Below are 22,793 nucleotides of genomic sequence, written 5' to 3'. Positions count from 1 at the left end.
TTACTTAAATAAATTCTTATAAATTTTAACCATTATAATTTATAAAAAAATTACCAATTTTAATAAATTCATCTGGTTATTTAAATTATTTAATCAAACAGTCCAGCGTTAACATAACGTAATTCGCAAAGCTATACCACTTACTAGGTTATTTTGGTATATAGTCGACAATATTGACTTTACCCATTTCATAGTTTTACTTATACTATTCGGTTATCATAAATCATCCAAGAATTAATATTAAGTACCCAAAAACCAGCTATTTCACCATAAAATATATTAATTTAAATTATTGTTTTTATCTACATGTACTGTTCCTTCCCCCCGCAGTCATCCGCTAATGTAATATGCACGGATAGCGTTTTAACGGTTCACCGCTCTTAAAGGGTGGCTGAAAGAGTTTTCGCCGGTCCAACGAGAGTGGGGGGGGGGAGGGAGGGGGCGAGTCACTTTCCTGGGTCGCCCTCCCCTCTTTGGTTACGTCGATCATCTTGACGCTCGGGTCGGCGTTAAAAAAAATTCGCCTCGGTTTCCATGACTACCTTCAAAAATTGATTGGCCTCTTTTCTTCTCTACGCAGTGGCGGCGGCGACGGAGAGATCGGCTTCAACCAACGAAACTCGGCATCGGGAGAACGGGCTCTCCTTTCTCTGCCTCTTCCAGAGCAGCGACGGACGCAGCCAGCAGTCGCCCTCTCGCAATGCACCAGTGCCTGACTATGCGACAAAGCTCGCCGACCCGATCCACGCCACTTCTCTCCATTCCGACGCTGTTGGAGCCCGCCGAGATAAACTTCAGAGTTCCTCTCACGGACGTCGCCGAGAAGTCTTCGTATGTTCTTGGATCGCGACTTTCAATAGAGAAGCTGTTTTCACTATCGGTGAGTGCTTCTTTTTCACTTTTATTACTTTTAGTTCTCCACTTTACGCGTTTTTGTCGCTTTTTCGATGAGACTTGCTCCTAATTGTTAACTATTCCGTTTTACACCGGTGTAAGGCGTGTTCAACACTTCTACAGGCGTTTGGTCTATTTATCGCCTATTTAATTTTTATTTTATATTTTTCATTTATATTTATTGTGGGATTTTAGCGAACGTTTATAATATTGGATACTTTTCACGCTATTCTAGTTGATTGAAAATTTGCGTGTTAAACTCCGACTAACTATTAATGTTATTATAAACTAACCCCATTTTTAATCTCCATTAATCAATTTTAATATTAAATGTTTACGGAAGCGTAACGAAATACGTGAGTTATTATATATAATTGAATAAAATTGTCCGATTTAGTTATTTATCTCTGCTTGCCTAGACATTTGAGAATACAATAAATTCCCACTACTATCCATAAAAAAGAGAAGGCTTAGAACCGCTCTTTCATAAATAATTTCACGTCTGGAATACGAAATCGCGGATCATGGTTGCTGGGTTTTGATAGATTTTTAAAACCTTTAACCGTTATAAATCATTCGCGAGGTGGCGCTGAAATATTAACCGTTTGTCGCGTATCGGGAGCCTCAAAACCGCGTCTCCCTTCGAAGGAAAGTGAATAAAAAATAGGTGCCTCTCTAGCATTCAGTCCAACGGCAATATTTTACGGCCGACTGGCCAAATCGAAGTATAAAAAAAACCAAAAAAAAATATATTGGTCTAGCTGGGAAAAATCCGACTCAAAATATTTTCAAAGTCAAAGTTCTCCCTTTGAGTTAAGAGTGGGGGAATAACCTTTAGCAATCCATCAGAATTCTGGCGCGGCTTCCTTGTTTTTCCACAGGGAGATCCTCCGAGGGGAGGCCGATATTTATCCTTATTTCGAGCCACAGGGCGACGGTATAGTCTCTATCGAGGTGGCCAGTGGAGTAAAGTCTGCGGTCGTGTTGAGTGCGCTTAACGTTTCTCGTGTCGATTCCAAAAAAACGTCCTCCAGATCTCTTCCGTCTCGGAGTCTCTGGGAAAGACGCAAAAACAAAACTGGCTCAAGTCTCAACGGCCGAAAAAATAGGTTTAGCGGCGCTAGTCGTTCGATTTCGGGGCTGGTCCCTCAGGACCCACCTTACCAATCTCGCGCCCGTCCTAACTCCCTGGGTCCCTCTCCACGTGTGGATATTTGGACCCCTCTCGCTCTATCCGTTCGGATTTATTTTTATACTTGATTTACTCTTATTTCGAAGTATTTGAGTTCTCTATTGCCTTTCATCACGTTTCTGATTTCTGTAAATTACGCTCCGCCTAGCGGAAATCTTAAGTAATCATTGATTGAAGCGATTTCTGAGGGGTCATATTTTCTATATATTTAAACTGTAAATTAAATTTTGTAATTAAAGCGTAAACTTTAATTGAAATATTCTTAGAATATTAATCTAAATTTAGAATTATTTATACGTGGGAATTAGTAGAGTTATAACTATAGTTTCCCCGCGTGATAAATGATCTCATTAGTAAGCTTTAAAACTATAGGAAAATATCGGAAGTACAAGACGCATCGTCTCTTAGAATATTTATGAGCGTCGAAATCTAACTGCGGGGACTACCTACCTAATGGGCAGTAAAAATCGCGCCCTGGGTTTCGGTATAAACAGACACGTTTATAATCCTCGGCGGCGCCCTTTCAATTTCATTCGCGTCACAAATTCATCCCTCTCTCACTCTTTTATTTTGACAAATTTTCACGCGTTCTATCTTCTCGATGTTTCGGCCGTAACCAGTGGCGGACAGATTCTCCGGAAAGGTTTCGAGGGACCGTCCACCCAAATATCTTTTCGGCGCGTCGAAGTTGTCCCACTCGATACGTTCAGGGCCCTTCGTGGTAACTCTCTCGACGCTCCCCGATATATTTTCGGGAGGGGGGTGCGCTACCCGGTCGATGCTTGCTCGTGCGTGCCACATTTGGATTTGGCGCGCTTTCACTGCCTCACCCTTTTCCACTTCTCCTCCTGATCCTCCTCTCCTCCAGATCCTCCGCGTCCCTGTCTCACGCCTGGCCTTTTCTACGGGTCGGTTTGTCCTCTCGCGCTCTCGCCAAAAAGCTGGTGGCGAGCCCGAAGCGGGGTGTACGTCTCCAGCTCAAAACCGATGTTAAGCGCCGTGTATTCGATATCGCTAAGTCCCCGTAGACCGCGAGAACTTCTCCTCCGTAATATCTGGCGCTCTTTCCCCCAACGCGCGCCTCGGCACCGCTTTGCCCGCAAACGCCACGTTACACAGTCGCTTATAGAGCGAGAGAGAAAATGAAATCTTGTTAGGCATTGGCCACCGAGAAACCTTACACAAATTATCTCTATCCGTAGCTCGGTCTATACCTAATCCATATATATCCCGCGCCGTTCCTGGTACGAACGGTCTTAGGAAATCAAAGTTTTTATCCCCCCTTCCCTCCGTATAAGGATTCCCTTTAATACGAGGGGGCTATTTCGCCTCGATTTCCTATAAGCCGATTTGTATTTTTGCTATGAATAAGATAAGAGCGTAGGGCCCACTTGTACGGATTTATAATATGGCACTGTGTCTTATCCCGATCCTATCGTCAGTCGGGAGCGCTTGTTGGCCGCGGTTTATAAAATGGATCGACCCGCCTTCGGATTTAACTCTCTATTACTTGCTATTTCGTTTGTGGCGTATTGCGGCTTTGGTTTTTAAATCCAACTCGATTTTTATCTTACTTAGGATACACTTTTTTTATTCCTGTTCGTTTTAATTATATTTTATTTTATAGTTGAATATTTTTCTACTATCATTATATTAAAAATATTTGTAGTTGAATCTCAGATTTAATATTCTTAAACGTCGTTTATTTTATACCAAATAGATTATGGCGTATAGAATCTACCATTTTCCAAGATGGCGTCAGATTTACACCAAAAATAATAGTTTTTCTGCTGGGTTTGACCATCCAACGCGGAATATTTTAGCGAAATTGGTTAAAACTACGGCATGATGAAATTTTATCCGCCATTTTCAAAGATGGCGTCGGATTTCCATCAAAAATAAGTTTTTCTGCTGTTTGTGACCATCCAATGCGGAATGTTTTAGGGAAATAGGTTTAAAGACTACGGCAGGATTTAATTTTATCCGCCATTTTCAAAGATGGATGGCGCCGTATTAAAGCCAAAATAATTGGGTGTCATCTGCTGGCATCGACAAACAATTTTAGGTAAATCCTTTAAAATGTACGGCGGTTAAAGAGTCAGGGATCTTAAGGTAACTAAATATATATTTAATGTAAAAAATTATTCGAATAATTGATATGAAAGTAATGCTAGCTAGCTTAAAAATTACAAAACTTGTAAAAGTTATTGACTTTAGTAAAAGTTGGCATTCATAGTGTAGCATTTATACTAAAAACCATAAAGAAGCTATATTGCTCTTCAGTTTATATTTGAACATACCTTTTCTGTCCTCTCTTCTCAAAAAACCAAGTAGATTTATCAGGGTATTAGTCTGTTTAGGGATGGACACCGTCTCATCCGTTTTGTAAAAAGGTATGAAAATCGGCTTTTGTTTAAAGCTTAACAGCCCAGTCGCGTAACTCCCATACTCTCTATTCCCACCTAACCACCCTACCAGCCTGGTTTGCCTCCGCGAGAGTAATAAATCCCCAGATGAAAGAGAATCCGAACGTTTAAACCATTCCTTCTCTCTCTCTCTCTCTCTCTCTCTCTCTCTCTCTCTCTCTCTCTCTCTGCTCTATAAGCCTTTTGATCCATGCCGCCTTCTACCTTCTCTTTTTAACATTGTTCCTTTTGAATATTCCAATGGTTAAGGAGGCGTAGTGCCGTAAAACTTTACGTCTTTTTAAATTTGCAGCTTCTATAAAATATCAGATCGACTCTATTAAAGTCTAAAGAATTCGGTCGATTATTTAAGTTGTACGCGGCTACTTTTCCTTAGAAAAGAATCTTTAAGTAAAAATTTATTCTACCTACGATTAATCCTTCTCTGGTGATTTTAAATGCGCCTGGAAATAAATCGCGTTATTTTATGATAATAATTATACCAGATTTCTAAGTTGAGTTTTTATATGGTTTTGCGTACACCGAACCCGTCGATGGACGTATTACGAGCGATTTTTGTACCGTTCTTCAATGATCAAAAATGAAATTGTAAGGATAACGTTGACTATTTTTCTGGTTTCCCGACGGCGATGAAATAGACGCCAAAGCCAGTGAAACTATTTTTCCCCGAAAAAGAGATCTAAGTTTTTTAAGGCACTTGAAAATATTCCTCTTGCTGTTTTTTGCCGCTTCGGGCTCTTGCTTTTTTGGCTCGTTTATTGGTTTTTCAAAAAGAGATGAGAGAACCATTTTTCGTTTAAATTATCCCTGGGCGTTTTGAAAATAAAAATCTGCAAACTTGGGTTACGAATAAATGAACGTTAAATTTCGAAACGTATAAAAACAGCTTGGAATTGTTTTATATTTTTCCAGACATTTGGCGTATTTTATAGTTTTAGATAAATTGTTTTCATTAATGCATACAATCGGGATTACTTGGTATGTAGCTGACGCCTGTAGAAGTGCTGTAGCCGCAGCACAGCCATGTTCAGGGAGAAGCGCGCTACCAGTTTGAATATGTTATAGTTGGTTGCATTCATTGCCAAAGTAAACAATATACCTATAAATTTCTGAATATTGTTAAATAATTAATACATTTTGTAGGACTATTAAGTCTATCATTTAAAGGGGTTTTCCCTGAGTTCTTCGGTTTCATCTTTCCATAAAAACTTGTAGAGGTTAACAGTGCATGGAGCTGTTGGCCCGCGTGGCCTGAAGAGCTTGCCACCACTCTCCTACGCAATTAACCGGAGTTAAAGGCAATAAACGTCACTAGATGACTTGGGCCTAGGGTGTTGCCTTGGGTATTAGGCTAGCTGATTATTATTATTATTATTATTATTATTATTGAATTAAATATTAAATTAAATATTAAATTAAATTAAATATTAAATATTAATGGCTAGGCTTAGTGATTAAGGGGGAAGAATACAGTAAAAGCCTCTTTTCGTTCAAGCTGAACGTTTCTGTTTTAACAATTACATAATTGAATAATATTTATCTTATTAGGCTGAACCTTCCTCTAGTGCTTAAAATAATTTTGATAATTCTAATATTAATAGTAAACGAGATATAAGGTTCTAACTAAACTAACTTGTCTAGCTTCAGGGGTCGGAATTAAAACGTAATAACTTAATTATTTTTAAATTTAAAATTGTCAAAATTATTTTAAGCACTAAACAAGAGGCTGTTCTACACTTAAATATTAATTTTATAAGTTAAAATACAAAATTACAAGAGTTCAGCTTGAAATAGCGCGAAAGTAGACAATATCCACTGTAGTCTCCCCCTTAAGTAGTTTGGCTTGCGTTTTATGAAAGAACGTTAGTATTCGAAGACTGCAGCCAAGTACATCTTTAATAAGATCGATGACCAGTTTTAAAAATAGACTGTAAGACGGCCATATCGTACAGCTGTTGACCTTATTATTATAAGTTAGTGAAGAGATTTCCTCGTTTTTTTCTTAAGTCAAGGCAATATAATGACCTAATTGACGAGCTGTAAAATGAATCGCTGGAGAGAGGAGAGATAATCTTTAGTTTTTCTATGAAAGGTTAAAAGTTTCGCCCGTAAATCTAGGCCATTATAGCTCCCATTTTCTTTTCATAAACACGCCTTAATAATTGTTTCAAAAGAAAGAGAGGGATCTTTGAATAGCGCCTTGAAAGTGGCCTTCTCTGGAAGACGCGGAGATGAGGGGGCTGACTAGATCAATAGAGAACGAGGAGAGCGGCGGGCCAATTTTCCGCGCTCTTTAACACGTTCTTTTGTGTTTAGGGCCTCCGAAATTTCTCCTTCGCGAAAAGCGCTCCCTATTCAACCCTTCGGCTGTATTAATATCGTAAAAGCGTGGATCAAAATCGCTCACTAGCGCCACCTCGCGTATACTTTCTCTTAATTTTGGCCGCGAATGGGAAAAGCAAACCGTGGGTAGGTGGCGACACCCGACGGACGTTATTTCTATTCGATAAATGGAGCTGGTTCGAGTTTCGGAGGCACGATCTTCTATCGCGTTTTTAATACGATCGACTAGACTATAGGTCCGAAAAATTGTCTACGTTTCGGCTTTTGTATATCGCCTGGTCCGGGTACGTGTGTTGAACCCTAAAGGGCGCCCGAAAATTTGATACCTTTGACTTGTTGGCTCGACCCACTTTGACCGACCTCGCGGTACGGTCTGTCTATAGGGGTTTCCGTTTTGTGGTCGTTTCGGGGGGAAAAGGTGAATTTCTTTTTGGAGGATCCGCTCGAAATTGATCCATTCCATATTGACCCAAATGCTCGTTTCCGGTGTATTGAGGCTCGCGGCTGAGCTTCCGGTCTTACGCCATTGGTTGGCTTACGATACACGCCGTTAGCGATTCAACGTGCCTAGTTTGTATTTATCCAATTTTGTTTCATCGATTTTAATTAAGCTTTATCTTGTACAATTAATATAAATGGTAATAATTAGTGTTGTTGATTTTCCGCAAATCGGAAAAATATAAAATTGAAACATAAATTACTTTTTAGTTTTTTTAATGTTTTTAACTTTTTATCGAAATAAAATGTCTAATAACTGTAAATATACTACATGGAATCAAAACTTTTTTTCGAAAAAATACGGAAAATTTTCCTTAAAAAAGGCCTCGGTCATTTTCCGACTTACAACACTAGTAATAATTAAAATAACGAATCTAAATGTATAATTATAATTAACTGTTTCTAGCGTTTCGTTTTGGCATATTGTTTTTATTTAACTTCGCAAATAGCTTGCTGGGAAATAAAATGTAGAGTGAAGTCATTAGAGGTTCTATTTATAATGCTATAATATATACTAGATGGCGCCAATTTAAACGTGTTGGTGGTAGGATAATAAAAGCTTTTTGATTTAATTCAAAAAACTACATGAAATAATATGTAAAAAAAATTTATACACTTGGGAAAAATTCAACAAAAAATAAGTAAAAAAAATCATATATTTCATTAAATAATTTAAAAATTCTACGTTTCAGACTGCTGGCGCCATCTGGAAAGACTTCGGGTATTTAAAAATGACACTCTAATGGCGTTACCCCCGTGAAAGGACGTTCTCCATTGCCAAATTATGTATGGTTATATTTCTCCACACTTACTCTCCCAGACTTTGTAATCGATTTATTATTTTATAAATAGATATTGTTTCTTTAAAATTATTTGAAGTTAATTTCATCCGGAAATTACTTAAAGTGCAGCTAACAATAGGATAGTCAATATTTTTTGTCCTAACTTCACGAGATAATATAACGACACTGAGTTTGGCTCTCTTTGATCGTATTTCGTTTTGGGTGTGTCTAGCATTTCTCGCTATAAATTATTCTTTGGGCTCTCCTCATTAATAAAAGCGCTGCTCAGATTTTTAAAGTCTACGCGAGGAAAACTTTTGTCGGGTTTTAAGCCGAACTTAATGACAAATTTTGTTAGATTGAGGGGAGGGGAGGCTTGGAAGAGGGAGGTGAGGTAGTCGTTGAGAAGCTGAGAGCGGAAACGAAGACTGTTAGGGTGGGCGAAGAGGAGGATAGGGGGCCGCAATGGCGTCGCCTCAATTTAAATTCTAACTCATTTTCGGATATGAACCGCTGGAATGAACACGCTTTTTGGTCTTGGCAAATTTATAGAGTTTTCTAATCTCTTATTTGGGAATTCCTCCCTTCCAGCGCGTTCCAACAGGAGATGAGAGAGAGAGAAAAGACCGACTGGGATGGTGATGGGGGAAGGAGGCGAGAGGGCAGAAGGGATGGGGAAGCTCAAGATGAGGATGGAGAGAGATGGAGACGGGAAAGGAAAGGGGATGCTAAACGGGTACGAGCCTATAAGTTGACACTAGCGTTAGTTTTCTACGGTCACTGACTTTACCGCGCCCCAACGTTTCGCGCCATTCCGTCAATGGATTCGGTGAGTCCTACGATGGAGCTCCGAGTTGTTCTAAATATAACAGCGTTACACGCAATCTTGTAAAGAATTTTCGGTGCCATCGAAGACTCGACAAGACCCAAAATTCGGAGACTTTCCAGGCTTCGTCGATAGGGGGCGCTTTCTCCGGCTGGTCCGCTATTGAGGGGAAGTTAATCTTTCAGGAGTACCGGCAGTATGACTATCTTAAAACGGGCTGACTCGGCGCCGGCGGACCTCGATGGCGTTGGATGGTGGCGTCCGTCACTCTCAGGGTCTCGGACCGTTCGGCGCCGCTAGAGGGCGCTGCCATTGGACGGACGGAATTTAATTTTCGACGTTTAATGGGCCAGTTCCGCTTCTTATATCATCTCTTTTATGAAGTCCGCCGCTCTTGGCCGCCATTCTTTCGGCCCCTTTTTACTTTCTACTTTTGCTCCGAAAGGTCGCGTTTAATACGGGTCCGTTCGAACGGAAAAATAGAATCTCGGTTTTGGTGGATATTTGATTTTGGGTGAATATAAAGATTTATGTGATCGGACTTTAAAGTAGAGGCACTAATTTTTGTCATGGTGTTGTAATAAAGAATGTTTAATTTATTACGGAGGACTCATGATTTTAATTATTTTTAATTTATTAAAAACATATATACAACTTAAAATAAAGCTGGACACAACGTTTCGGGTCTTAACGAGACCCTTTGTCAAGTGTGAAGTAAATGATTGGTTCGGAATATTTGGCATTTGCGAAAGAAATATATGTTTCTTTAAAATAAAAAAAAATAAAAAATTAACAGTCTAAAATGTTTTTGAATGATAACATAAGTGGCATAATTACCCTAAGGGTGACAATAAGAGCCTTTGCCATAGAAATTCATCAATGAGATCTTGTTCTACACGGACTCGCGAATTCCGATCTAGTACCCTATGTGGTCTTTGTAATGTTCCCGCCAATTTCGTCACTGGAAAAAGTTGACGTCATTTACGTCATTTCCGTTAAACAAGGTATCATTGTAAAATTTAACTTACTGACACACTTAGGGTAATTATGCCACTTATGATAATAATAATGATAATCAGCTAGGCTAATATTCAAGGCACCACCTTAGGCCTAAGTCATCAAGCCGGGTTACAATGCGTAGGAAGGTGGTGGCAAGCCCTTACCGTTAACCTCACGAGCTTAAGTTTTTTAGTACTTAATTGGCACGCGCGTTTAGCACGTGGACTTTAAATTCCCAAAATTTTTATTGACTCGAGCGCGTGCTAGCCATCTTCAATAACTATAGCCAATCACGTAGAAACATTATTTACACGTGACCTCCTATATTTTATAGAAACACCTATTGAAATCGTTTAGTACATAGCGGAAATTAGACTAAAATTAGATTAAAAGGTAGTATGTTTGTAAACGCGAAATAAAATATATCAGACTTCATAAATATTTGAAAAGTTAACGCTCACACAAGTAGAAATTAACAAGTTGCCTCGAGCCAAATTAGGCTTTGGAAATTAAATTACTAAATAATAAAGGTTAGGCGAAGTTAAACTACAATGCTACATGTACTATAACTTAACCACGAGATAATTACCAACAAACCGACGTATGGTTTTTAGAGTGCTGTCCTACTTGGTTTGTCCTGCATTTATTTAAAATATGAATTAGTTAAAAAAAAGTAATTAATATTTTGAAACACTGAAACATATTGGTTAATGTAATCATTATTACTCATTAACCATAAACAGTTTAATTTAAATAATATGGGAAATATAAGTGTATTTATAAAAGTAAGTAAAATATAAAAAAGGTGCTATACTAAAGTGGTTATATTTTACCAAATCGGAAATTCTAATGGCATGGCGTTTTCATCCAACTCGTTGACTGTAAAATAATCAAACTAACGTAATATTTTAATTTTTTATTCAATGAAACTTGATAAATATGAGCACGAATCAACAATCCAGCCAGCCATTCTTGGTACGGCCATATCTTTTTATTTCAAAAGTAAAAAAAGGCGTTTATTCCGAGAACCGTCACGATTTGAAAGGCGCTATTTTTAAATAGGAATCGAAGAATTAGAAGGGGTATCGTAAGAATGGGAACGCGACCTGTCGCTACTATCTATCTGGTCGTGGATATTTTGTCCGCCCATATATTGAATGAGAGAGTAAAAGAAGGCGAAAACCTCTATGGGCGAGGGCACATCCTGCCTTTGGGAATTTAATAAGCCTGACCTTTGGGCGAGGGGTAAACGTCTTTGGCTCCCTCTGGGGGTGGCTCTCTCTCGCGAAGGAACGGATAAATAGACGGGGATAAGATGGGAGGCGTGTTTGCCGCTCCTAGCTTTCTTTGGGCGGTCGCGGGTCGTGAAATGTCCGTAAGGGACAAGCGGAGAGAGGAGGCGGTGGCGAGGGCGGTGTGTAAGGATGGCGAAGAAGAGACGCTTTCTTCTTCCGTTTCTTCTCCTCTCTTCTTTCTCGGCCGCTGCAGCCGACTCTAGATTGGCTTCCTTGTCCCTTGATCAATCGAATCTGCGGTCGAGAAGTTTTTCGGGGCCGTCGTGAATAAGTCATTAGTAAAGAGAAGGACCCTCTTGATTGAATTCGTGGCCTTTCGAATGGTAACTCCCGGATCTCGCTACTCTATTTAGAGTCCAAAGCGTTTCCTGTTCCTGCCACCTACGTACTCTAGCGCTGGCTATTTGTAGAGCGCGTCTAGTCTATTTAGTCCTTGGTCCCTCCCCTTTGAAGGTCATTCTTGGAATGGCGCGGACCCTTTCGAAATTGGCAGTTTTTCTCTCTCACTCACTCTCGATCCCCGGATATAGTTTGCTCAAAGATTTCTATCGGTGTTTTGATATCGCGGACCTTCCAGGATATTGGGCCAAGGATGCCTTTCTATACGGAAAGCGCCGACAATGTCACTTTGAAACTCCAACGGCTCTTTTCAAAGGGTTTTCTTACCACCAAACATTTTATCTTGGAAATATTTAAGTGCTCTTACCTTAAAAAGCCACCGACGGTCAAAATATTAAGAATATCCAGATACTTAGGCACAAATGCCTTCGAGACTTATTTCGCTTTCGCCTTAAAGGCATATGTACCACGATATGTATCCTAATATATTTAAAATTTTCGTTGTTTATTTGTAAACTAAATTCTTACACTAAAGACCTTTTCACACGAGCCAACTTTTCAAATCAAACTGCTGAGTCAGCAAAAATGGATCAGTGATCCATTTTTTTCTCGCGTACTTTTTTGGTGGATCAACTCATCGAACTTTTATTCACACGAACCAACTAGTTGACTAAACTCAAGTTGACTCATCTAGTTGGGTCAAAAAGTTGGCTCGTGTGAAAAGGCCTTTAGTGGACGCCTTAATTGTAGGGATTAAGTTGAAGGAAAACTGAGTGGCGAACCACTTCCTTAAAGGCTTAGGTTTTCTTCCGCCAGTCACCCTTTAAACTTACTTCCCGCCAAACAACGACCCTGGTGGTAGGCCAACGTATTCCGCTGTTGGCCTACCACCAGGGAATTTGTTTGGAAGGAAAGCAAATTTAAAGGGTGACTGGCGGAAGAAAACCCTAGGCCTTTAAATTCCGTACACCGATTACAGCGAGTACAGCCTTCGGTAGTGCTAAATCTGTAATCGATTACGTAATGACTTTAGTACAGTTAAAGGTACGGGCTTGTACACCGATTACGGATAGTGGTCAGCCCTTCGAGGAAAACTAAATTTTCAGATTCCCAAAATCGAATATTTGGTTGTACTTCTTCGTTTTCATCAAGCAAATAAAGAGTCGCGTATATTTTGCGCTGTGTAGCTCAAAGTAATTGAACGGATTTTCATCGATGGCAAATAACAGGCGGGGGAGGGGAAAGGAGAGGAGGCTATATCGAAAACCAAACCAACCGCAACCGCCGATTCTGGAAAGAATGTATCCCAAATCAAAGAGCGCGGGGGAAGAGTCAAAGGAGCCGAGTATCGGAAAGCGGAGGAGAGTGAGCGGACTAAGAGAGAGAGTGAGAAACTAAATCTGACTAGATTAACTTTTCCTGTCGTATTTATCCCTTCCGGCCATCTTTTTCCTATCCCTTTGGTCGGCCTTCGTTCATCCTCAGCTTCTCCGCGTCTTCATCCGCAAAGCTCGGTTTGGGACTCATCCTCGAAGCGTCGCCGTATAATACATCTGCCTCCCACTCGGAATTATAAGGACGGGGAGAGGGGAGGGAAATATGGGCTTTCGTGGAGGAGGGATGGATTGAAAGAGAAGCTCCGAATCCCCGCAGCTAACGCCGCCGTCCTCCCATCCCCATCTTTCCATCAAGTTGATAACCCAATAGCCAGTACTTGTCGCCCGGAGCCAGGAAGCAACAACCCTCCTTTCTCGTTTATACTTTCGCCCCCCCCCCCCTCCTGGGTTTCCGATCGGCGGCCAAATCGTAAGCCTTTTCTTCGATCTCGGCGCCCTCGCTTTCAGCCGCCCCTGCAACAGGCATTTTCCATTAGAGCCCTACTGTTTACTTTAAACCAAAACCTCTCTTTCTCTACGAGTCCATATATTCTATCTGGCGCGCCGTATAATATTAAGATCTTTTATTTCGTACACACACACACCAACTGCGGCGCCTACCGTTGATATTGCTTTATTTTACACGCTGAGGTTACTTATATTGGTGGCTCGGTTGAGCGATAACCGGCCTTGATATGGCGTGTTACGACTTTACCGTCATCTAGCGTTTGATTTAAAAGTCGCTTGAGTCACCGGTTAAAGTATATATAGATATATGTAGTCGCGTATTGCGCGTGTATGTATGAGCGTGGGTTTATCTTTTATACTTGGCTAACTTTTGGTGGCGTTTAATCCGCGTCGAAACACGGCGCTAAGAGCCCAACCGTGTTTCTCTCGTGCTACGTTTATGCACTTTCCTTCCTCCAAACGGCGCATTTTTCCATAATGAGATTATGAGGAGGACTTTTAAAGTGTTTCCGGCTGAGAGAGAGAGTGACCTGTCGCTTATACGATTCTCCTTTTCTTTTATTCCGCGGCTCTCTGTTGTAGTCTTTTCCGCCCACGCTCCGAAGGATAAACTGCGCGAAAATATGAGTATAAAGTATACACACCTCCACTTTAGCCTTTGTTCCATGCACTTTTTAACTACGCCTTTTTATATTCACCTTTGTGGTCTCGATGGAGCTCGCCAATAAAGAGGATTGTTCTTTTTACGAATAGACGCTTTAAAATTGTAATTATCTAGAGTTTAGGATAATGTATATTTTCGTAGAATGGAAATCGTCAGATTTTGTTCTACGCTTTTAATGAGTAAGTTGCAAATAGATTTTCGGAATAGAAACTTAACTACTTTATATTTTTCTCGTTCATTGGATGAGGGGTTTTCCGAAAATGTAATTCACTTGATGAAATACCGTCGTTAAGTATATTTAATATTTAAATTAAATTTACGTGCAGCGCCCCGCTGCGGATTTTATTCTGAACGATAATTTTATCGCGCCTAGTTTGTGACGTCATGGACTATGGTTCTGTCTGAATTTTTCCCACTGCACCTGGTAGATTATATAGTCCCCACTATCCTACCAAGATGATTATTGTAATATCCTTGCTAGATAATATGGCGATGCCAATTTAGCGCGCTCTAAAGGATAAACGTGAGCGCGTGTTTTTAAAAACGTGTAAGCACCCACGTACAAAATTCAGTAGTAGCATCCCATAATTCTATTGGAGATTTTCCGGTTTCGGCCACGGGATCAGTAGCATCTACATTTTGTATCCAAGCCTAAACTCTATGTTGGGGATAGCTTGCAATGAGAAATAACGTGTAGTCAATGACGTCAGTCCCCACGCTAAAATTCAAATGGTTTGGCCGTTCTACTAATTATTTCTAATTAACTACGAAACGGAAAGCAACGAAACTTTATATTTGGGTTCTTTAAACGTAAGCGCCTCGTTTAATAACAAAATTAAGGGAGTAATGTGACCTCTCGAATTTTATATAAAGAGGTATTACCTCTTTATATAAAATACGAGAGGTCACGTGATTACGTTAGATTCATCGTGCAGTTTGGGTTGGAGAGCGCGCACATATTTTTGTTTTTGTTCAGCTCGCGCGAAAACGTACGAGACCCTCTACACGGAAATATTAGGAAGCGCGCGCTCCAAAAAAATAACACTTTTTATACATGTATATTATTTTATAGAAAGAGCTACTTGCAACTTACTCTTGACGATTTACAAATATTAGTTTTTAAATAACGCTTTTTTAATTTGATACATTTTTGAAACGTAAGTATATTTTGGTACACGTGGAAAATAATTTTTTTTTATATATCATTGCCATGTTTGATATCTTATACATATTTTAAATTTGTAACTTATCCGTAGCTTTTGTTTTTGCATAATGTGAGTCAAAATTCTTAAATTAAACCATGAAAAATGTTTGAATAAACTTCAAAGACTTAACGCTCGTACAAATTGCAATATATTTCCTTAAATGTGATTTAAGAATCTCGCGTTACTTTATTTTTATACAGTCAATGCAAGCTGCATTTTGGCACGATTAAATAAAAACTGATCGTGATAAAACGCACCGAATAGCGAACTATAAATACGGCTCTAACTTCTAATCTTCAGTAAGTTCCAATATGTGAATTTCGGGCTCGAAACGAGAATAAAAGTTTCGGCACCGAAAACACGTTTTTGGCGAAAGTCGGCGAATCCTTAAGTTTATTGCGGAAAACCGTTATCACTTCCTCTCAAGGGATGCCCGTATATTTTATAACCAGAAAGAGAAAATTTCACAAAAAGGAGTCGATATTATATAGTTTTCCAGAGTGTAGGAGTAAAATGGAGAGTGGTAAAAATAGACTATCGACGTCGACCAAACTGAATGTATATAAGTAAAGGAGGAAACTTGGGCTAAAGGAAGTCATTTTCGAAGCAATCTCTATAATAAGCTGAGCTTTTAATAAAATATAACAAATTTACGTCCTTCTCACTGCCTCTAAGCATTTGCGGAGAGTTCCTTGTAGAACACGACCAAAGGAGGAGCAGTTGGAGAGAGCCTTATATTTTACGACTCAGCTCGCTTTCCATATTTTACGACTCGGGCCCAGATACGGTATAGCTTCCTTTCGTAGCCACCAGCTTTTCTTAGCAAATTTCTCTCCTCTTTGGCGTTACTATAGTCTGCTAGGGCGTACTCTTCGATAGGTTGCGGGGGATATAGTGTGTAGCGTTGACTACGCCGTTAAACTCCGGTACTTCTCTCCGGGAGCGGAGTCATAAATCCGAAATTCGACCGACGAGCACTCTAAGTTTCTTCCCCCACCGTTCGCTTAATGTACACGAATCGGGCACGTGCTAGACGTGTTGATAAGCAAAGTATTAAAGCGACGCTCCGCCAAAAGGGTCACCCGGCGCGTTTTACACTTTCTCCGGCCCTGTTTATACGATCCTGAGGGTATAGCAACCTCACTTTCTCCTTTGCCAAAGATGTTTCCCCGAAAATGGCCTTTTCTCACTTCTCCCTCGTCTGCTTTCGTTGGGATCCATCATTCCGACTTCTCGTTGTAAGTCGTATTTTGTGGTTTTGGGGCTACGTTTTAGAGAATGTTTATTTTTGTCGTTTTCAAAGTAAGTTATATTATAGACTAAGAAACGTCGATATATATCGACGTTTTTTAGTCTATAATATAACTATGTATTTTGGTGAGTAAGAGTGTAAAGATTATTTATTATCCTGGTGGTGCTCTTGTAGTTGCACACTGGTGAGTTGCGGTTGGAACACATCTACAGGCGACTGACCTATTTTTGATCTACTTATGTAAATTTTTGACTTGTTTGGGAATTTCTTTATCGATTATATTTAAGTAGGTGGCGTCATTTTACAAAATTTCCTTAATTAAATAGCACTGTCTTAACCGATAACTAAATAGCACTCTCTAAACCGAAAATTTGATTTAAAAATAAGCATTATTTTCTATGGTATAATTATAAAATTACATTGGTAGCACGCTAGTGAAAAGGCTTTCAAATGTAGACCCGATAATAGCACGGTTTAAAAATGAATTTAACACAGCACGCGTTCTACTCTTATCGAACCGCGGAAAATAAATGAGCCAACCTCACCTCTCGCAACTCTTTCCCGCATCCCGCTATCCCAGATTGAAAATTAATATTGTGTAGTATTGTCACAAGGGGGCGCTAGCTTGAAAAGGAAGAAAACGAAGAAATAGTAGGAGGGGGGGGGGGGGGCTACAAATATTGCCGGGTCGACCCGTAATTACCTCTTGGCGCACAAAAGAAGCAAATGTTTTGGCAAATGGAAGTGAATATTCATTTTGGAGCGCGTTGCTGGATTGGGAAAACGGGGTATGAGAGGAAGAGTGCGCCCCCAAACGGCGGTAGTGTGCGTAACATGTTATTAACGCTTGGCGAGGCGCTGGAGTGTGTCTTTGTGTAAGCCACGGGCGCGGGAAAATTAATCTTTTGACAAATGGTCGCGGATCATCGATCCGAACTCGCCTTCCACCCCAAGAAATTCCCCTCGATTTTTCGGGTCTTCTTTGCAGGCCACCCTACTCCGTCTTGGTCGCCTTCCACCCCAAGAAATTCCCCTACTCCGTCTTGTTGGGACAACGCTCTTATCCCGGATTTTTTTCCATCTTCTTTTGCTTTCTCGCTGCGTGGATTCTTCTGTATTTAGGAGTGGTAGAAAACAAGCGGTCCACCATCCTCACTGCGTATTGATTGCGACACGCCGGTTTTTCTGCGAGCCTTGAAAAATCTGACGAAAAGAACTCGAAAACGTGGAATAAAATCCCGGAGATTGAGCTTGAGAATGGATCTGAGCGTCGAGGCTCAAAGAAAAGGCCACTCTAAACTACGATTCTCTGGCGGTTTTTTTTTGTTAAGGGTCGCTCCAGTTTCTCTTCCGGCCGTTAAGGACATTTTAACTAATTTGCTTTTGAAATTGTTTTTTTTTTGCTAAGCGATTTTCTTTAATCGCGAAGGTATTTTTTTTTAATAAAACGTGTTTTTTTGGATTTTAATAAAAAAAATTTAATGTTCTTCAGTGGCTAACTTCTCTTGGCGAGGGTATTTAGCCCATTAAGGACCTCATTTAATTTTAGGAAATTTCGGTCCCAATTTGCACGCGTTGAATTTTGGGTAGTAGTTTAAATAAAAAAAGTTAGTTTTAATTTTAGAAACATTGAAAAAATATTCAATAATAAAAAAAAGTTCGTTTTGAAAGATTAATATTAAAAAAATACTTATTTTAATTTTAGAAACATTGAAGAAATATTCAATAATGTTAAAAAGTTCGTTTGGAAATATTAATATTAAAAAATATTCATTTTAATTTTAGAAACATTGAAAAAATATTCAATAATATTAAAAAGTTCGTTTTAAAAGATTAATATTAAAAAAATTAATTTTAATTTTAGAAACATTGAAGAAATATTCAATAATATTGAAAAGTTCTTATTGAAATATTAATATAAAAAATACTATTAGAAATATTTTGGTATTTTGGAAATATCTATTTAGGCCATTAAAAAGTAACACGTACCTTGATTCCGTTAGGTGCAAAATTTCCACAAAATCGGGATGTTTACACTGCATCTCATCTCAAAATGTACACAGAAAAAACGACGTTTCGAATCTAAACGTTTTCCTAAACGCCAAAATGCAACGCTTTTTTAAACACATCTGAAACCTAAACATGTTTAAGCCAACACTGTTAAATAAATAAATAAACATGTTTAGTAACTTAAGTGTATAGGTTATCAAGGGGTTTAAAGTCAATATGTTGTAGTTTTAAACGTGTTAAGAAGCCCTTACGTTTAGGCTGAAAACATGTTTAAAATCGTGGTGTTAACATTGTATAATGCTTACCTTTTTAAAAGGTGTTGAAGATTTAAATATGTTTTTAGGTTACAAAATAAATTTAATTATTTGAAGGTATTAGTGCTCCGTAGATGTATGCAGCTCAGGATGTTGCGGAGCACTACTTTTAATGCGTTTAGCTTTCATTACGACTTACAATTTCTCAGACACTTAGTTTGATTAAAAATATTTTAATTCAACAAAATAATATCACACTTTTATAACTTGTTTGATTTAAAATATTTCAATTTAACAAAATAATATCACACTTTGAAGGTGTTTATAAATCTCCGTTGACCCTTTTTTATCTCTAAAACTAAGATTTAAATAAATTAATTTGACGGTCAAGGCTAAGGCAATGTAGAACAGCTAGTTTAATTTTTATAATAAATATTGTAAATGTGTCAGAAAGTGAAATTTTGCTATGTGAGAGAAATTGAAAGCTCAAATTTTTATTTTTTTTATTTTGTACTAATTTCACTCACATGATAATGTTTGAGAGGTGTACACAGACTGATTGAGTTACTTTTTAACAAAATTTATTGGTAACTTCTCATCCATTTACATATCAGCTGCATAATGTAACTTGTTTCATGAAGACATACATTTGTATATTGACTATTAAAAATTTTTAATATTCAATCTTGATTATATTCCACTGTCATAGAGACCCCTTACTGTGATCCTTTAAAAAATGGCCTAAGAAAACAATTCCTGAATGTTATATTTTGGTGTAAATTTTAAAAAGCCAGTTAAAAAATTTAATTGGAAGCTCAAATTTCTATTATTTGATATTGTACTAATTTCACTCACATGACGTTAGAGAGGTGTAATGACAGAAGGACAACTAGGCTTAAGAATTTATTCTCAATTATAGGAGACTAAGAGAGTTGGCTTTCATTACACATTTAACTTATGACGTTAAATTAAATTGTTAATTAACCATCTTATAATATGATTAAATAACAAAATTTATACTAACCATAAAGTAGAGCTTCGAAGTCCACCAATAGTCTCTTCTGCCAAGCTCGGTTGAAGTAAAATGGCGTCTGACGAGACTTAGCTGGCGCGTAAATACGAAACGGTTCCGCCTAAACGTTTTGTTTAAAACCTAAGCAGTGTGTTTAGAAAAACGTTTACTTCCCGAAAACGTTTGCGAAATAAACACTTCCTAAGGCGTCGCAACGCGTACGAAGTGTTTAAAATTTTGGCGTTTCTTTTAACAACACAAAGACGTTTTGGATTTGAACATAATTTTTTCCCGTTTAGGAAAAACACATGTTTAGATGTGAGAAATGCGTTTATTCCCATTCGACCGAAATACCATTCGACCGAAATCCCATTCGACCGAAATCCCATTCGACCGAATCCCATTCGACCGAAAGAATTTTAAAATGTAGCCCAATTGGCGGGGTGATTTGGTATTTTATTTATAAGGTATGTACTATCGAAGATCCATGTTTAGGTTAGGTTAGGTTAGGTTAGGTTAGGTTAGAGTTGGTTAAGTTTACTATTTCAGTTTTGGTTCAGTTACTTTTCTTGACTAGGTGAAGATAAAAATATAGCGTTGTTTTTTCTGTGTACCGCGACTATGTAAAAACTACACTGCGTAGGGATATGATATTTTCCCGATTAAATAGTCTTAGAAAACTAATATATATGACGATATTATAGCATGAAGGGCTTTCCACCACCTGTTTAAGTCGCTAGATGACTTGGGCCTAAGGTCTTAAACTTGCACTCGAACTGACTAGCTTTTTATTTAAATTCTACAGTATCTGTGCTGAGAACTCAACATAGATGGCGCAATATCTCAGAAAATCAGTTCGGTTATAATTTTTCATAATTGTCATATCCGGTATTGAAAATGAGCGGCAGTATTATTTATTGCTTATTCCAATATAACAACCACACGTTCAGTTCGATAAAATAACGGTGGTTTCCTTTTGGGGGGGGGGGGAGCGTTATTGAAGGTTTTGAGGTTGGTAGAGGAAAGGTAAGAGAATGGGGGGAGGTTTAACCCCCTTTCCAGTCAGCCTCTCTTCTTGGAGGGCTAAGCCCCCGGTTGTCCATCTTCTTTAGAGGGATAAAAGGCGCCCTAATGCTAAAGCGTAACGACAGACTGCTGACTTTTGGGAGTGAAGGGGACCGGGCTCGCCTTTCCACTCCTAATGGAATTGCTCCTCCTGGAACGTCAGCTTAAAAAAGCGCGCTTTTTCCTCTTAACGATTTCTGGCCGGGATTAACAATGGCTCACTGGCTGGAAAATCTGACGCGCTCCTCTCACCCCTATTCCTCTCTCTCCTCTAGCTCCCTCTAGTGTCGGATCCCCCGAGAAGGCCAATACGCGGGGGCATTGTGAAGGGATGGAGGGAGAAACGCTTTTATTAACAAATTCGTTTCTGATTTTTACTTTATTGCTGTATAGAACGGCGATTACAAAACCATTTGCCAACTTCTATTTCGAACAGTATGTTCCCGGCTCGCGTCTAAAAATAGAATTATCGGCCTTTAATTGGTCGCTGAACATTTTTGTTTAAAGGTCAAAGGTTGGAAGTATTTTATTCCTCCAAAATGGGGCGCGTAGGTGAACAGTTTTCGCGATTTAGTAAAAATCCCTTTGAGTACGCTTGAAATATGCTAAATATTCAAAAAACACGAAATTTTTGTTTTTAAGGCCTAGGTTTTCTTCTGCCTGTCACCCTTCAAATTTACTTTCCTTCGAAACAAATACCATGGTGGTAGGTCGACAGCAGAACACGTTGGCCTACCACCAGGGTATTTGTTTGCAAGGAAAGCAAATTTAAAGGGTGACTGGCGGAAGAAAACCTATGCCTTTAAATACATAGCGGATTTAATTTATCTCACGAGAATTAAATCGAAGAAAAAGGAATAAATTATATTGCGAGGTGATTGTAAGTTAATTATCTTTATTCTTAATGTCGTTGGAAAGACAAAATTTATCTTTACATTTTTAACAAAGTTATTTCTATAAATGACTTTTCTAGAGATTTATTTTTTTGGCTCAATACACACCGAAAAATAAAATAAAGTCTAGTAGGAATTAATTTCTTAGACATAGGATTTTCTCCCTAACAAAAAGTAGAGTATTTTTTCACAGAAAGATATTCTATTATCTTTTCTTAAAAGATGCCTTTTTATTTTTGTTCTGTAGGAAAGATAATAATAAAATACTATTTTTTAGACGTGTGCAAAATATTTGGTTAGACCAAATAATTCGATCGAATACCAAATCGAATATTCGATTCGAATAGCACTTGGCAAAGTTCGCGAATATTCCTTTTTCTTGATCAAATAGTCGAATATTCGAAAAGATAGGAAAAAGGTATTTGGTATTTTCAAATAGTTTGCAAACTGGTCGAATAACCGCGGGTCTTTTTCTAATTTGTTGAGTTTCGAGGCCATCAGAGGAGAACGTTGGGGTAGTTAAACTTTAAAAATGTGAATTTTAAATATTGTTTGTAAAAGTTTTCCTTGAAAAAGTTTTGTTTTATAGTTTAAATTTATTAACTAAAATAAAATATATATTATACATTTGGTTTAGTATTTTACTATTGCAAGTAAAATGAACAGTGATTTCAATTACTTTTTAGTTTTTGACAAATATGCAAACTATTTGGTTATTTCAAAACCAAATACGTCGAATATTTTGGTATTCGAAATACTATTTGGTATTTGATCAGTTAACTGGCTTAAAATTTTGCTCTAAAAATATTCGACCAAATTATTGGACGTTATAATTATTCGATTTTTTATTTGACGTGCCTTGAAAAAAAATATTTGATATTCGATTCGATCCCCAAAAAAATGGTATTTGCACACCTCTACTATTTTTAAAAAATATTAAAATTTAAACGAATACTTTTTTCATTTAAAATCTTGTCTTTTTTAAGGTATTTGGTGTTCT

General features: G+C 38.4%; 1 protein-coding gene across 2 annotated transcripts in view; it reads left to right on the top strand.

Moving 5' to 3' along the window:
• LOC149924824 (uncharacterized) overlaps positions 1–22,793 on the top strand; it is a 557,796-nt gene that overhangs the window by 323,841 nt on the left and 211,162 nt on the right. For both annotated transcript variants that reach the window (XM_090159675.1, XM_090159674.1), the window contains exon 6: positions 581–880. In XM_090159675.1, the coding sequence (XP_090015801.1) occupies positions 581–880 (300 nt within the window). The remainder of the gene's footprint in view (positions 1–580; positions 881–22,793) is intronic.

The sequence above is a fragment of the Leiobunum rupestre genome, chromosome 10 (genome assembly GCF_980474605.1).
Source record: "Leiobunum rupestre chromosome 10, qqLeiRupe1.1.hap1, whole genome shotgun sequence".
Classification (NCBI taxonomy): domain Eukaryota; kingdom Metazoa; phylum Arthropoda; class Arachnida; order Opiliones; family Sclerosomatidae; genus Leiobunum; species Leiobunum rupestre.
This window is presented reverse-complemented; position numbering and strand designations above follow the sequence as displayed.